The sequence below is a fragment of the Apodemus sylvaticus genome, chromosome 5, assembly GCF_947179515.1.
Source record: "Apodemus sylvaticus chromosome 5, mApoSyl1.1, whole genome shotgun sequence".
Lineage (NCBI taxonomy): Eukaryota > Metazoa > Chordata > Mammalia > Rodentia > Muridae > Apodemus > Apodemus sylvaticus.
This window is the reverse complement of record NC_067476.1, coordinates 130,172,227-130,187,774: the sequence shown is the minus strand read 5'-3', so window position 1 is coordinate 130,187,774 and position 15,548 is coordinate 130,172,227. Positions and strand designations below refer to the sequence as shown.

General features: G+C 38.4%; 1 protein-coding gene across 4 annotated transcripts in view; it reads right to left on the bottom strand.

The window, feature by feature from the left end:
- The window catches only part of Kiz (kizuna centrosomal protein), a 104,782-nt gene that overhangs the window by 27,960 nt on the left and 61,274 nt on the right, over window positions 1-15,548 (bottom strand). For all 4 annotated transcript variants that reach the window (XM_052183820.1, XM_052183821.1, XM_052183822.1 and 1 more), the window contains 2 exons: window positions 5,560-5,641; window positions 22-187 (listed from right to left, as the gene is read on the bottom strand). In XM_052183820.1, the coding sequence (XP_052039780.1) occupies window positions 22-187; window positions 5,560-5,641 (248 nt within the window). The remainder of the gene's footprint in view (window positions 1-21; window positions 188-5,559; window positions 5,642-15,548) is intronic.

The window sequence follows — 15,548 nt, the reverse complement described above, 5'->3', positions numbered from 1 at the left end:
GACACTGCAAACAATAGTTACCTTGTTCCCTTGTAAGAACACTGTTGAGCCTCAGAGCCGGTTTTGCTTCCTTTATTCCATTATTGTCATTCAGAATAGACGGCATGCTGCAGGATGATTCATCACTGTGAATAGCTGACCTATGGTCACATTCTTCTGTAAGGACTTTTTTCAATAATGTTGTTGCCTATAGTGTTTCAAAGAAAGCACACACACAAAAAATCAAAACAAACTGGAATTCTGTGCCTCCTGCTCTCAAAGACTCAGACTCAAAATACAATTTTAGGTTAAGCTTTACTTAGAATTTAATTTCTTTCCTGACATTAAAATGTTTTCAAGATCAAAACAGCAGAGGAGGGTAGGGGGGAAACCAACATGAAGCTGGGTGGGCAGGAGGTGGGGGATCTGGGAAGAGTTCATGATCAAGATATATGAAAAACATTTTAATTAAAAATAACACCTGCTTATTTTCCAGCACAATTTAATTCTATACAACAATTTTCATTCACAATAATGCTTTTGAAGACCTAACCTTACATACTACCCAAATGTCTGACTTGAGAAGTAGGTCTCTGAGGCGGGATCACCTCTGCTTGTCTGAGCTAGACTATTTTCCCTTTGGTATACATAAAAGCAGACCCTCAGACCTTCTTTCTGAATGAAAGATTTATTCTCTCATTGCACGAAACCTGATTTCTAGACTTGTAACAGATCATTGGTTTAGGGCTGGCAATAGGGTTTAGCAGTTAAAAACACTTGCTGTTCTTGCTGAGGACTTGGGTTTAGTTCCCTGCACCTACACCAGGCAGCCTATAATTGTAGTTCCTCATAATCTGATGCCCTCTTCAGACTACTGCAGATGCTGCTTGCATGTGATGCACATATAAATATACATATAGGCACATATACCTAAACAAAAATGAATTAAAGAAATTTACTAAGCAAAAAGATAACTGGTGTGTTCATGAGTCTTAATCTTTAGCCAAGGATAAAAGTCTATGTTTGCCTTTGAGTCTCCTGAGGAGCTGGAGAAACTCACTTGCTACCAAATATCTTTTTTCAAAGGACATTAACTATTCTATCTGTACAGGATAAATCAGATTTGATCACAACCTACCTGAGAAGCAATGTGAGGAAAAATGGCAATGAATGTGATCTGACGTAACTCTTTTAATTTCTTAAGAACAAGAGGTGACTATCTAGCTGACAACCTCTATCATACTATCTCACTGCCAGAGTATACACTATTAGAGTAGTGATTTGCTCCATCCTAATGACAGTGATAGTGACCTGTTGATTGATGAGTACAGAAAATATGGGTAGTATCTACCTAATCTACAAGAAATGAGCCCCAAAACATCACAAGCTAATACAACTGGTAGAACTGCACAAAGCACCTCAGGTTCCATGCAGTTGATATCTGGGTAACAAGCAATTATTCAGTAAACAAGGAGGGAAAGAACAATTCTTTATGATTAGCATAGCATAGTCCTTGGCTCTAACTTCGCTTAGGCAGATCTCACAGACCCAGGGCTTATGACAGAAGCTAGAGAAACTGGTCTGGGGTGGTGTGTGAAAGAGTTGTAGTTCTTGTCCAAAGGCCCTAGTGTTGTTAGCTTTGTAGCTAAAACCTGGGCCTCAGTGCTAATGATTGGGTTCTCTGTCTTTATTTGTAACAACTGTCCCTGGGTTGTACTTCTGCTCTGACAAGTCCATGTAAGTGAACTGCTTAGGACTTCTGTTTTAGTAGACTGACTACAGACAGGGTTCCTTGCCCCTGACGCTGGACCCAAGCTGGCTCCCATCAGCTATTATTCTGTGTATGCTCCTCAGGTCTGCACGAACAAAAGCAAGCCTCTTTAGACCGCATCATCATACTGCCCAAGGTGCTTTGTATACCTACCCTGACCATATCTGCCAATGCCCCAAAATCCTATACATTAGCAAAGCATTTTAAGATATGAAGTAAAAACAAAACCTCACTTTTAGAAATTTTGTAGTTAAATCTATAACTTTATTTTCTTCAATTAAAAAAAATCTATGCATTTTGATAGAACTTTGTATATTTCTAAATTATAATATGTCATATAATTGGTAATAATTTCTTTTTCTTTTTATTCTTTTGGTTTTTTGTTTTTTTCCTTCTCAAGACATTTCTTTTTATAGATTTGACTACCCTGGAACTCACTTTGTAGACCAGGCTGGCCTTGACTTTACAGAGATCTAACTTCATTGCCTCTTGAGTGCTGGGATTAAAGATGTGCCACCACCACCCAGAGGTAATAATTTCTTAACCTCTTAATAATACTGTCATAGTATACATCTAAAAAAAAACAGGGCTGGTAAGATGGCTCAGTGGGTAAGAATACTGTCTGCTCTTCTGAAGGTCCTGAGTTCAAATCCCAGCAACCATGTGGTTGCACACAACCATCCATAATGAAATCTGACACCCTCTTCTGGTGTGTCTAAAGACAGCTACAATGTATTTATATATAATAATAAATAAATCTTTGGGCCAGAGTGAGTGGGGCCAGAGCGAGAGGGGCCAGAGCGAGAGGGGCCAGAGTGAGCAGAGGTCCTGAGTTCAATTCCCAGCAACCGCATGATGGCTCACAACCATCTGTACAGCTACAGTGTGCTCATATACACAAAACAAATAAATAAATCTTTTAAAAAAATGAACAAAATTGCTAAGCATGCAGCACCATTCTCAGATTATTTTGAAAACATGGGTTCTGGAGATGAAACGGGGTGTCTTTATGACTAAGCCATGTCCCAGTTCGGTATAATGGTCACATGAACACGAAGACATGGAGTGCCATTTTCACCTCTCAAAATGGATCCGAAGGAGTTGATTGTTTAATTTTAGAAAGAACTCAAATACATGCTTTATCTATCCATTATTTTAACTCCGTGACTAGAGTAAGATCTAGTCATGCAAATTCTACACCTGATAATTTTATATTTTATACCTATGAGCTCATTAATAAATTTAAATATTCAACAGGCAACTAAAAGAAAAGCAGCCAGGGGACCGTGCAAAGTAGACAGGGACTACATAAAGTCATTCAAAATAAAGCAGAAGGATATGTGAGCCTATTAAAGGAAATTCACTTCGTGGTACACAGGAAAGGGAGGTTCACACCAAGACAGTGCAACATGTGTGTGTGTGTGTGTATGTGTGTGTGTGTGTGTGTGTGTGTTTGTGTATTTTATCGGGGATTGAAACCAGGCCCTTGTGTGTGCGAAGCAAGGGCTCTACCACCAAGCTGCACTCCTAACCATATTTGTAAACTCTTGAATATCAAAGGCTATCCCTCATGTCGATAGGACTGTTTATGGACAGCAGCATTTTTCTGTTTGGCGTTTAAAGTTTTGTTTTTATTTTTCTGCTTGTTTCTTCAAAGAAATTACATCTAATTCTAAAGAAATCTGATTTGTATAAGGGCAGCACAATTCCAAAGAGAAATTAAGTGTGAATGCACTTAGCAGAATGAATTCTCCTGGGACAGTATCACTCACACACTGATGACACACAATGGCAAGGGATGGCCGTTCCCAGATTTAACTACCATGTCCTTGAAATCCTTCCTCTTGGTTACAGAGAAATATTTTCCAGTGTTTAAAGAAGAATACATGTATTAATGCTGATTATATTTAAGTTAAAGGAAGGGATTTTATTTATGTAACAATTAAAAGATAGAAAAAATCACAAGAACCAGGATATGAATATATATATGAGATATTTAGGAACTATGTCTTCTGGTAAATAAAATCTGTGTGGGGGCAGGACCAGGCCCATTCTGAGTGAACAACATCAGAAAGTTGTTCTTCTGTGTCAAAGTTCTCCCGTGTGGAAACAGACCTCATGAGAATAAAGGAGTGTTCAGCCACTTTGTATTTCAATGACAATCTCAACTCATTTTGTTTCCAAAGTAATTACAAATTTTTATGAATTAAAAGCATGTAGCTCAATTATGTAATTGCCTAACAGGTTATGTGGTGCTGACAGATTTTGTCTGGTCTCCAGGGGACAGTGAGTTTCTATGGCTTTGGTCATGTGTTTACTCAAGAGAAGGGATTGACTAGAGCTCACAGCACAGAGACCCACAGATAAACATAATTTACATGTGGCTGTTTAATTAGTCCTTTACCCAAGAGATCAAAGCAAATACTTCTAGGCTTCATTAGACTTTGATTTTTCTAATAGAGCTTTCTTAAATTTTCAAAATCACTTCTTTTAAGATTTTCTCTAAAGAGAGAGCTGTTTAATCTATGGTTTCTACTAAATATCTATCCTTTTTCAATACACAGAAATAACTCAGATACCACAGTTAGGTAATCATGGAGGATGATGAGGGCCGGGGATATATATAGAGTAATGGTAAAAATGTGCTTGACATGAACAAGACTCTGAATTTAATTCCCAGCCCCACGACTCCTGCCCTCCCCCCCATCTTGCCTCCCTCCTTCCTCACCCCTCTCTCACATGCACAGGGCACACTACATAAACCAAAACAGCTTCAGAAACTCCAAAAGCATTTTGTCCTGAAGTTTACAGGGTATTTCATCATTTTGGTGATAACACTGTTCTTTGGAATTGTGCATTTCTTCAGCCATACCTATATGTTTCAAAAACTGCCTGTTTACTCCCATTTCTAAGGAAAAACCATTCAAGCTCTGCTCAAAAGTTTGCAGCAGTATTTCAAACACTAGGTGATATTTAACCCTCTTCTGGCTTCCACAGGCACCTGCATTCACTTGCACATACCTACAAATAGACATACAGACACCTACACACACACACAATTAAAAATAAATTAAACAAGAAAAAAGAATGGTTCTATTGCCTCATGTGTCAGGTTTCCTAGTCTGTTCTTTGGTTCCTAACAGCCCTTCCCTGTCACTCCATTCACCTTCCCCAGTCTCACTTTGTCAAAAGCCTATTTCTAAAGGGTCACCTTACATGTCCCAATACTCCTTCCATCATAAGCTCTCCCCATTGCTTCTGCACATAGCTGGGCTCCCTTTCTGAGAGTATACATTCTTTGCCATTTTATTATGTGCATCCTGGTAACCAGACCTCAGAAGGAGAGGGACGCATTTTATATATTTCTTTCCTTCTAATATATCTGGGCTAGTACCTGTGTGTAATGTACAATTTTGGCCAAAAATATATTTGTTGGCCTAACATCAATGACTTTATAATATTTTAAAGTATGGCATACAGACAGAAAACCAGAATGTTATAGTATGCTTTTAAACTCTGAAGACACTGTGGTAAATATATTTAAGCTACCTCTGAGAACTGAATTAATATTAAATCACAAGTTAGATCCTTTCACAAAACCTATAAAAGATCTAAGATCAGGAAGTTAAAAATATTATCAGCCAGATCTGATACCTCACTTAACTACTGTTATCATATTTTTCAAATGTTTATCATTCATAATATATTACTTCCACAAACAAATAGCTTGTATAATCTTAGAACTTATTTAAATAGGTTACTACTAACCCCAATCCTTGTTTTTGAAAGAAAATAACCTCAGCACATACCTCTTCTTTAAGAGAATTATCATGTTCCTTCATACACTGTCCTTGTGTCTTCAATAAGTGACAATCTGGCACTTTTTCAGCTCTGTAAAACAGAAATAGGAGAGATACTATAAATCTGTAAATGCATGTATAAATGAGTGAATTAGAAGTTCTTACATTTTTAAAGGTCTTATAGTCAAATTACAAGAACAACATTTATAAAAACAATCTGGAGCCTAACATTTGAAATTACAAAACTGTGTTCAAATCCCCTCCATAGATTGAGTATGTGTATGTTTCTGTGTATATGTATCCACGAGTGTGTGCATATGTGAGTGCATGTATGTCTGGTTGTACTCACTTATGTATGCACATGTGGAGGTCAGAGGCCATTGGGTGTCTTCTGTTACTCTCCACCTTAATTTTTGAGACAGGGTCTTTCAATGAATCTGGAATTTGCTGTTCCAGCTAGACTGGTTCTCTGATATGTTCCCAGGACCCACATATCTCTTGATCTGACCCCATTAAGCTGTCTTTCCCAAGCTCCTCTTTTTGCTTTTAAACTTATTTTGTTGTAATATTATTGCTAATAAGCATTCTCAACTTTGACTGCACATAGAAATAGCCAACAAGTTTTGTAAAGTCTAGATATCTAATGCCACTTGTACTGAGTATCAAAAAATGGTCTATGTGACCTAGACATAGTATGCTTTAAGACTCATCTTAAAGACATCATTGTTCTAAAGCACAGACATGTACTCTGAAAGCATGGAATGGGTGGTCTCCTACATGTCAGTAAGTGACATCAATGATATCTCCATCACAACAACACCTTTTAGTGACATTTTTATTATGACCTACATACACTGAAAACAAGTAAGGCATCATTATAGAAGAGTGAAGAAGGAAATGTGAGCCACAACACTAATACTAAAAGGCAGCACCTTTAACAAGAGGCTCCCTTCCAGCCTGGTTACAGGAAACTCATCAGATGTACCCAAAGCATCTTGCAGTACTAGAAACTAAGGATGATCCAGCAATTAAGACTCAGCCTGTTTTGAAAGGCGTGCCTGCTGGCCAGTGACTTAATTTAAATTTAAACAGCAAAAGGGAAACAATGCAATGCACTGAAATACAATAAATTCATACAATCTCATGGGTTCATTTAAAAGTAAAGAAACCTTAAAAAACTTTTGGACTACACACACACACACACACACACACACACACACACACACACACACGAGAATATGGGGAGTATCCTTTAATGCAGCTCTATATAATCTAGAAGTGGATCTAGCCAGAGAAAACGTATATACATACTCATGTCTGAGTCTGGCTTATTTTGTTTAATAAGATGATCACCACCTGCATTTTTTCCCATCCAAGAACATAATAATTTCATTCCTTATGGTGGGATGTTACACAGTATTATACTTGGCCTATCCATCATCAGACAGCTGATTTCATAACAGCTTCTGTGAAGTGCCACAGTGAACACCTATGCTCAAGTTTCTCCATGGCATGCTGACTTAAAAAGACCTTTGGATACATACTAGAAAAGGTGTAACAGGGTTCTATCATAGTTCTATCTTTAGTTGTATTTTATTTTATTTTATTTTTTTGAGAAACTTCTATACTGGTTTCCACAGTGCCTGGACTAGCTTTCATTTCCACCCCCCAGTATAAAAGAGTTCCTCCCTCCAATCTTCCGCATGCCCTCCATCCTTGCATTTGTCTGCTTAGTGACAGCCTATCTTATTGGGTAAGATGCACCCAGAGTAGTTTTAATTACATTTGCTTCATGGCTAAGGATGCTCAATAGTTTTTCATATTTGTACTGGCCTTTATACTTCATCTTTTGAAAGCTTCATCATTATTTCATTTATTTATTGACTGTTTGGGTGTTGCTTAGTTAGGGTTTTCATTGCTGTGAAGAGACATCATGACCAAGGCAACTCTTATAAAGGACATATAATTGGGGCTGGCTTATAGGTTCAGAGGTTCTGTCCATTATCATCAAGTCAGGAGCATGGCAGCATGCAGGAGTCCTACATTTTCATCAAAAGGAAGCCAGGAACAGACTGACTTCTAAGCTAGAAAGAGGGTCTCCATAGTGACACACTTCCTTCAACAAGGCCATACCTCCTAATAGTGCCACTCCCAGGGTTTAATTTTGCTTTAGTAGCCATATATTATATGTTTAGTAGTTCTATATTTTAAATGCTAACTGTCAGGTGATGCTAGCACAGTGTTCCCCATTCTGCTGACTGCTTCTTGATTTGAACATTTCCTTCAGTGTGTAGCTTTTTTTTGTCCATGCAATAACATTACTGGAGTCACTGGAGTCCTTTTCAGAAAATCCTTGTTTTTTACCTGTGCCTTAAGGTTCCCCCATCCCATATAGTTTCCTATAGTAATTTCTGACTTTCAAATATTACACTAAACCATTTAAATCCTTTTTTTCCTCTGCAGAGTAAAAGATAGGGCTCAAGTGTTATTCTTCTACATGTGGACATCCAGTTTTCTAGCACTATTCGTTGAGACAGTGGTCTTTTCTCCAATGTGCATTTTTGGACACTTTGTTAGAACCATGTGACTGTGGTAGCATGGGTTTAATGTGGACCGGACCCTCTACTCTACTCCAGGGATCCATGTGTCTGTTTCTGTTTTGGCTGTTTTGCTCCATGACTCTGTAGTACACTTGAGATGGGAACACCACTAGCATTCTTCTTTTTGCTCAGGATTGTTTTGACTATTCAAGGTCTTTGGCACTTTCATATGAATTTTAGATGTGCTCCAATTTGTTTGAAGAATTTCTCTGGGATTTTGAAGGGACTTTGCGCTAGATCTGTAGAACGCTTTTAGTAACACATTTTCAGTATATCAATTCTGCTGATCTGTGGCCATAGATGGTCTTTCCATTTTCTGGTGAGTTCTTGTCTTTTTTTTTCCCAGTGTATTAAAATTTTCATTATAAAACTGTTTTGCTTCTTTGGTTATGTTTATTCCTAGGCATTTTTTAAAAAAAATAATGTTGATGGAATATTTCCTTCTTCTTTCTACCATGTTTGTTATTGGCATATATGAAAATTTCTGGGGTTTGTGTGTTGATTTTCCATTCTGTTACTTTATTCAAAGTGTACTGTTTTCTGATGAAGCTCTAGAGTGTGTTATGTACAGGATCGTATCATCCACAAAAATGGACAGTCTGACTGGTCTTGGGGTGCATTAGAAAGCAGGTAGAGCAAGCCAAGAGGAGCAAGCCAGTAAGCAGACTCTCTGTGGCTCATACTTGATTCATGTCTTCAGGATTCTGCCTCGAGTTCCTGCCCTGACTTTCCTGGATGATGGACCTCAAGTTGTAAAATGAAATAATTCCTTTCATCCCCAACTTGACTTTGGTCATGGTATTTTACCACAGAAATTGAAACCCTAAGACTTAAACTCTTTACATCCCCTTATTTTAATTTTTGTGTATCATGTGTGTCCTTTCCTAGATCACAGGTGTCCATTTTTTAGCTCATTTGAATACAAGTTTTCAAAGGATGCTTTAATTAACCTTTGACTTATCACTGATACTTGTTTTAATGTCTAACTTCTCATCTCAAATTTTACTAATTTTATTAATTTGGCCTCCCCACTAATACCCCTGGCCTATAACTATATAACTCTGGCTGATCTGAAACTTAACTACAATCCTCCAGTGGTGTCATCCTCTTGTGTACTGGGATTATAGACAACATGACTGCTAAGTGTCTGTCTCCCACTGTTAGTTTGGTTAAGGGCTTAGCAATCTTACCTTTCAAAGAACTAATCTTTTGTTTCATTAATTCTTGGTATTGCTATTTTGGTTTTCATTTCATTACTTTCTTTTTTGATCTTAATTATTTCTTTTAATCTACTGGTTTGGGGTTTGTTTTGTTCTTGTTTTTCTAAGACCTTAAGGTGTATCATTAAATTATGTGAGGTTTTTTTTGTTTTTATTTTTTAAATGTAGACATTATAGCTCTAACCTCCTTTGTTGAGACCCGTTTCATTAAAGCCCATAGGCTCTGGGACATTATATCTCCATTCTCACTTGATTCATCCGTAATCCCTCCTCGATTTCATCACTGACTCATCCTCACGCAGCAGTGTGCTGTTCAGTCTCCATGAACTTGTGTGTTTCCGTAGCCGCTCTTGCTTTTGCTGTTGATTTCTAATTTATTCTATTGGGGGTCAAGCAGACTACTTGAAATTATTTTGTTTTTCTTGTATTTGTTAAGAATTGCTTTGTATTCACCAATGTCTTCAATTTCATGAGCTGCTATATTCTACAGGGTTTAAATGGGAGACTATACAGAGTTTTGTTAAATCATGTGATCTTTGTCATTTAGCTATTTGCTAAATTTTAAGATTTAAAAAATATTTTAAAAGTGTGTGTGCATGTGTGTATGTATGTATGTATATACTTCTGTATATGTGAGTAAATGCAGGTTCCTGTGGAGGCCAGAGGAGTCAGATTCCCCTGGAACTGGAGTTACAGATGGCTGTGAGCCACCATGTGGGTACCGAGATCCTAAATTAGTCTGGAATACAGCAAGTATAGTTAATCACTGAGACATATCTTTGTTAATTGTTTTGATCTATCTCACCTGTCTATTGGTAAGAGTGGGAAACTGAAGTGCCTGTAATTATTGTGTTGAAGACACTATTGCTTGGTTTAGAACACTGGGTATACCAATATTCAGTGCATATATGTTTAGAATTATAATAGTTGCTTAAGGACTATTTCTTTTTCATTTTTTAAAAAATACTATTTTACATAGGAGTGCTCTATCTGCACATATACTTTTGTGCCAGAAGAAGGAATCAGATCCCATTTTAGATGATTGTGAGCCACCATGTGGTTGCTGGGAATTGAACTCAGGACCTCTGGAAGAGCAGCCAATGCCCTTAACTGCTGAGCCATCTCTTCAGCCCAAAGATTATTTCTTTAATCAATATGAAATCACCTTATCTCTTCTGAGCAAGTTTGTTTGAAGTCTATTTTATCAGATACTCAAACATAGACAACTAAACACGTGTGTTTTCTAGTTCCCTGTAATGGCAATTCCTGGTTGTCAATTTGACTATATCTGGAATGAACTATAATCCAGAATTGGAGGAATCACCTGTGATCCAGCTCTTGAGGCTAGAAGACACAAGTTTCTGACCTGGATCTTGGCATGGAAATCTTGAGGCATATTGGCCACAAAAAGCCTAAGCCCAGGCAGGGTAGTATATACTTTTAATCCCAGGAGATTGAAGCAAGATCTCAGGGTTTAAGGTCAGTTTGGGACAAAGCAAGTCCCAGATCCAGGCATGGTGGTGACACCTTTAATATGGGACACACTTTCTGCTGGAGGCCTACATAAGGACATTGGAAGAAGACTCACTGATTGCACTTACTTGCCAGCACATCTATTGGAAGCTACTTCTACAGAAGACCAGCTGAAACAACTACCTTTGTGAGAACAAGTAACTACTAGATTTTTGGACTTCCCATCCACAGATGCCCATTGTTGGGTTAGTTGAACTAACTGTAAGTCATCACAATAAATTCTCTTAACATATAGAAACATTCCATAAGTTCTGTAACTCTAGAGAACCCTGACTAATACATTCCCTTAAAGGAATAAAGAAATGCAATCATGTAACCTAAAACAATCACAGTGTAAGACCCCCACCCCTTGGTGGTACTTTGAGATGGCCCTGAGTGAGACTCTGAGACACAGATCAATGCAAAAGCAAGAGGTTTATTTTCCAGTGCATTGGGGTCGACCTTCAATTAGTCCCTCAAGATAAGTTACTAGGAAGGCAACCCCAAATGGCTATTAAAAGGAGTTTTTATACTTTTTAGGGCACAGGTTACATCAGCAAGGTTACAGTTCAAACTTATTGGCTAAGCATACTGACCTTTAAATCTATTGGCTGGCAAGCAGGACATGCATTTGAACTTTACCTGGGACTTTCCAGAGGGTCAGGTATCTATCAGTCAGTACATTCTGAGAATTTTTTACTCAAGAATATTCCTGTGGATGGAGAATGGAACCTGGCCTAGACTTGACTCCAGGTGGGAGGGGGAAGCTGTAAGGGGGGTGTAGGACTGGAAAACACCTTAGGGTCCCTCAATGGCACCTAGGAGGCTATAATGTAGGCAGCCCCTCCTGGGTACTAGGGGATGCAGCAAGGTTGTTGCAAAGAAGGCAGAGGAGAAGCTGGTGATTCATATTCACCAAAAAGAATTCGTGTTCCAAAATCTGACTGCTTGTTTTCCATAGGACACAAACAACATTTTTTCCCCAAGGCTAGAGTGTTTTATAAACATCACCTTTGGTGACAACATAATCTGTAATAGAGCATAATGTTGACGTCAGACACTTCTGACTTTATCTGTCTTTAAAACAATGATCACAGTAAGGAAAAGTCTTGAAGACTATTAACTTTACAATTTGTGTTGGTCTTTTTTTTTATTGATATATTTTTTATTTACATTTCAAATGATTTCCCCTTTTCTGGGTCCCCACTCCCCGCAAGTCCCATAAGCCCTCTTCCGTCCCCCTGTTCTTCCATCCACCCCTTCCCACTTCCCTGTTCTGGATTTCCCCTATATTCTTGTGTGTTGGTCTTAAAAAATCACATCTTATGGAAGGCTGATGTATGCATAAGTATAGCTTGAAGGCCATATGAAATCATTTATAATGGAAATCAGTGCCCTATTATAAATGAACAATCCTAGTTTAGTCAATGTAGACCTATCTTATCGCCATATTCTAAGGTTTAAGAGTTACACACTGCATCGTTTATTATAAATGCAAATGCACTTTCCATATTACACTGTGGGTTACACCAAATCGTATATAAAGAGCAATAAAAGGCAGCAGTAAAAAAGCCGTAAGATTGGTTCAAGAGCCTTGCGACCTGTAGTCACCAAGCAACCCACAAAGCTCAGAAAGACCCCTCCCAAGTCAGCTTCTTTCATCACCTTGTGAAGCAGAATTTTAAGACAGCAGGTTTTACTCTGCATGATAAAAATGTGATAGAAGATGAAAAGTTACTGACCAGGAAGGTCACTTTTAGCTTCCTCCAGTTCAGAGATCATAAATGGAAATATAGAAGTATTGTAAATTGGGGCTGGAGTTTTCTGTCAAGATCTCTCCAGAGACAATTATCCTGATTTGTACCTAGCCCATGATAGAACTATGTATCTAGATTTAAGGTGAATTCTACTCTTAAAAAAATGTACTTCTCTTCCCTATTTACATCACATAAAATAGCCTAAGTGGCCCCTGAAAGATAGAGAAGACAGTGTTAGATGAAAGGCAAACAGATACAAAATTGCTCTGTTTCTTAGCTCATAGCATCCGTGGTGGTTTGAATGAGAATGGTCTCTGGAGACTTACATGTTTGAGTACTTGGTCCCCAGATAATGGAACTATTTGGGAAGGATTAGGAGGTGTGACCTTATTAGATGAGGTGTGTCACTTGGGGCTGGCTTTGAGATGTTAAAAGATTATCATGTAAACTCCTGGGTGCTACTCCAGTGCCATGGCTGCTTCTCTGCCTGCTACCACGCTCTCTGCCATGATGGCTTCTATCACTTTGGAAATAAATCCTTCTTATTTAAGTTGCCCTTGTATTTGGTGTTTCACATGACATTTCTATTATTGCTGTAGAAAAATAACTAGGAACAGATTTCTGTCACAGCAAGGAGGTATATGAATCTTGGCTCATGTTGCACCCACTCTTGAAATGAGTAGCCCTCCCACGTTCTCTCATCCCAGCTTTACACTTGTTTACAGTTATTAAACTGAAGGGCTTTAAATAATAAGAGCTCATTAAGGCCCCACTTTCAAGTGCCCAAGTCATTGCATCTAGGGTAGGACTGAAAATGCGCTTTTTAGAAATAAGTTCCCAGCTCCTGTTGATGCTGCTGGCTGCTGGTCCTGAAACCACATTTCAAAAGCCAGCTCTGGACTATTGGGTCTAAATCTAGAATGAACATGGAAATCTGGGAACCCACTGAAGACCTCCTTGTTAAACCTCCACTTAAACCTGCTGAAGACCTCCTTGTTGGTAACTATGATGGATAAATCCAGGGTTGCTCCCCTGACTGTATATTAGTCAAAGGATACACCTCCCTCCCCCTGCCCACTAAAGTAAATGTTTTTATATTTATAGACAAATCCAATCTCAGAAATACTGCTACAAGAAGGTGCTGAATATGTAAGTTCACTAATAATAAGAAACAAATGCATTTATAGACAAATAGATGAGGCATCCATCCAAAGGCTAAACTGATGGCTACAAGCACGGGTAGTGTAGACTAGTTCCAGCACTTGTCAGTGTTCTGGTTTTGAAACACTGGGACAAGTCGGATGCGTTGCCACAGCAGCTGTTTCATGCCAAGTACCTTGCTCTCCTTCACTGCTATTGCCCCAGCTTCAAGTCTGGGAAGTTGTGAAGGACAGCTGTTCTGCAAGCTTCAAGGTCTTCCTTCAGAATGTCACTGTGATTACAGAGCCTATAAAATAAAGCAGGTGCTGCCCGAGATGTTTATTTAAGCACAGACTGCCTGTTTCTAGGGGCTCCGGTGGTTCTTCGTGGTTTATTGAAATATATCTGCAATATAATCTAGACATAAAAAATGCAGCAACTATACGTCTTTCCACAAAGATGTAAAATGAGGCAATTTGAAAAACTTGTTTGTGTGTTTGTGACAGTTTTACATGCACTGGAGGAAGTAACTTTTAACTCTTTGATGACTTTAATGAGGTTCAAATCTACAGCTGGACAATCTCATTCCACATTCCATATAACTGATGGGAATGCTGATAATCTTAACAGCAGAAAAGGCTAATTTTATATTGTCAATCATTATGAAGTTAGATCTCCACAACCTATGAAATTTATTTAAATTGTCACCACTAAGAAATCCCAATTTCTGGTTGAAGTGTGGGTTACATCTTTTACGCCCAAGTGCAGAAAATGACTATTACTTTCCATCCAGATTTTTCTGTTATAAAGTTTCTTTAATTTTAGTAAGAACTGAAAAGTGTGGAAGAATAAAGGTGTCTACTTTATTCACTGGGAGAATCAATTTGGCCACTACTTTAGATTAGCTCTCTTACTGTACCAAGAAGCCTCCCAGAAGGCTGAGTAAATTATTAGCTCAAACAAGGTCTCTTGGTGGGAAGCATGATTCTTAACTACTATGGGAGAAAATATTAAAGCCAAAACAGTGTTTCTCTTTTGAAGTAGATAATCACATTGTGAGCTTGGAATACCCAGCACAGACATACAGGAAAGATGATTGTTTATAAAGCAATATGTGAACCTGCTTGTTGTTTAAAGCATGTTGTTGAACTAATGTGATATGTGTTTAATATCACAGAGATAAAGAATGCAGGCTGGCTATGACAGGGTGAGGGCCATGAAGACTTGTTCACCCTAATTCTGAAGCAGGTCTTTAGAGAAAGGAAAATATAAGTGAGCTACTGGATTCAAGCCCATTCTTTACTGTCATCTGTGATACTGGTGCTCCAACTGCAGCCAAGTTCCAAGTTTATAGCCTGGGTTTTTTGGACTTTGGGCCACAGTCCTGTGTTGGGTCCTTCATCACTGAGGTCTACTGAGGCCTTAAACCTTCCGGACCCCAGGCCAATCTGACTTATTGTGCCTAAGAAAATTTCTTATTGCCCAGGCAGAATCTAGATCCAGGCTCTTCCTGGACAGGGTTTCATCAAGTATCTACTTCATTCCAGAAGAATATCTACCCTGCAGAAGAGGAGGGTCCTCCTGAAGTAAGCCAGTTTCAGAGCAGTAAGGAGATTCCAGAGTCAATGCTAAGTGTCACCAGGCAGGTGAGCAGACTATCTGGAGCTATGAAGTAAAATAAAGAACCTGGAGACAACTGGAAGGAAGCAGTGCCAATTCAGGCCTCTAAACACACGAATAAGGAGTAATTTTTTAATCATAGAAAAAAA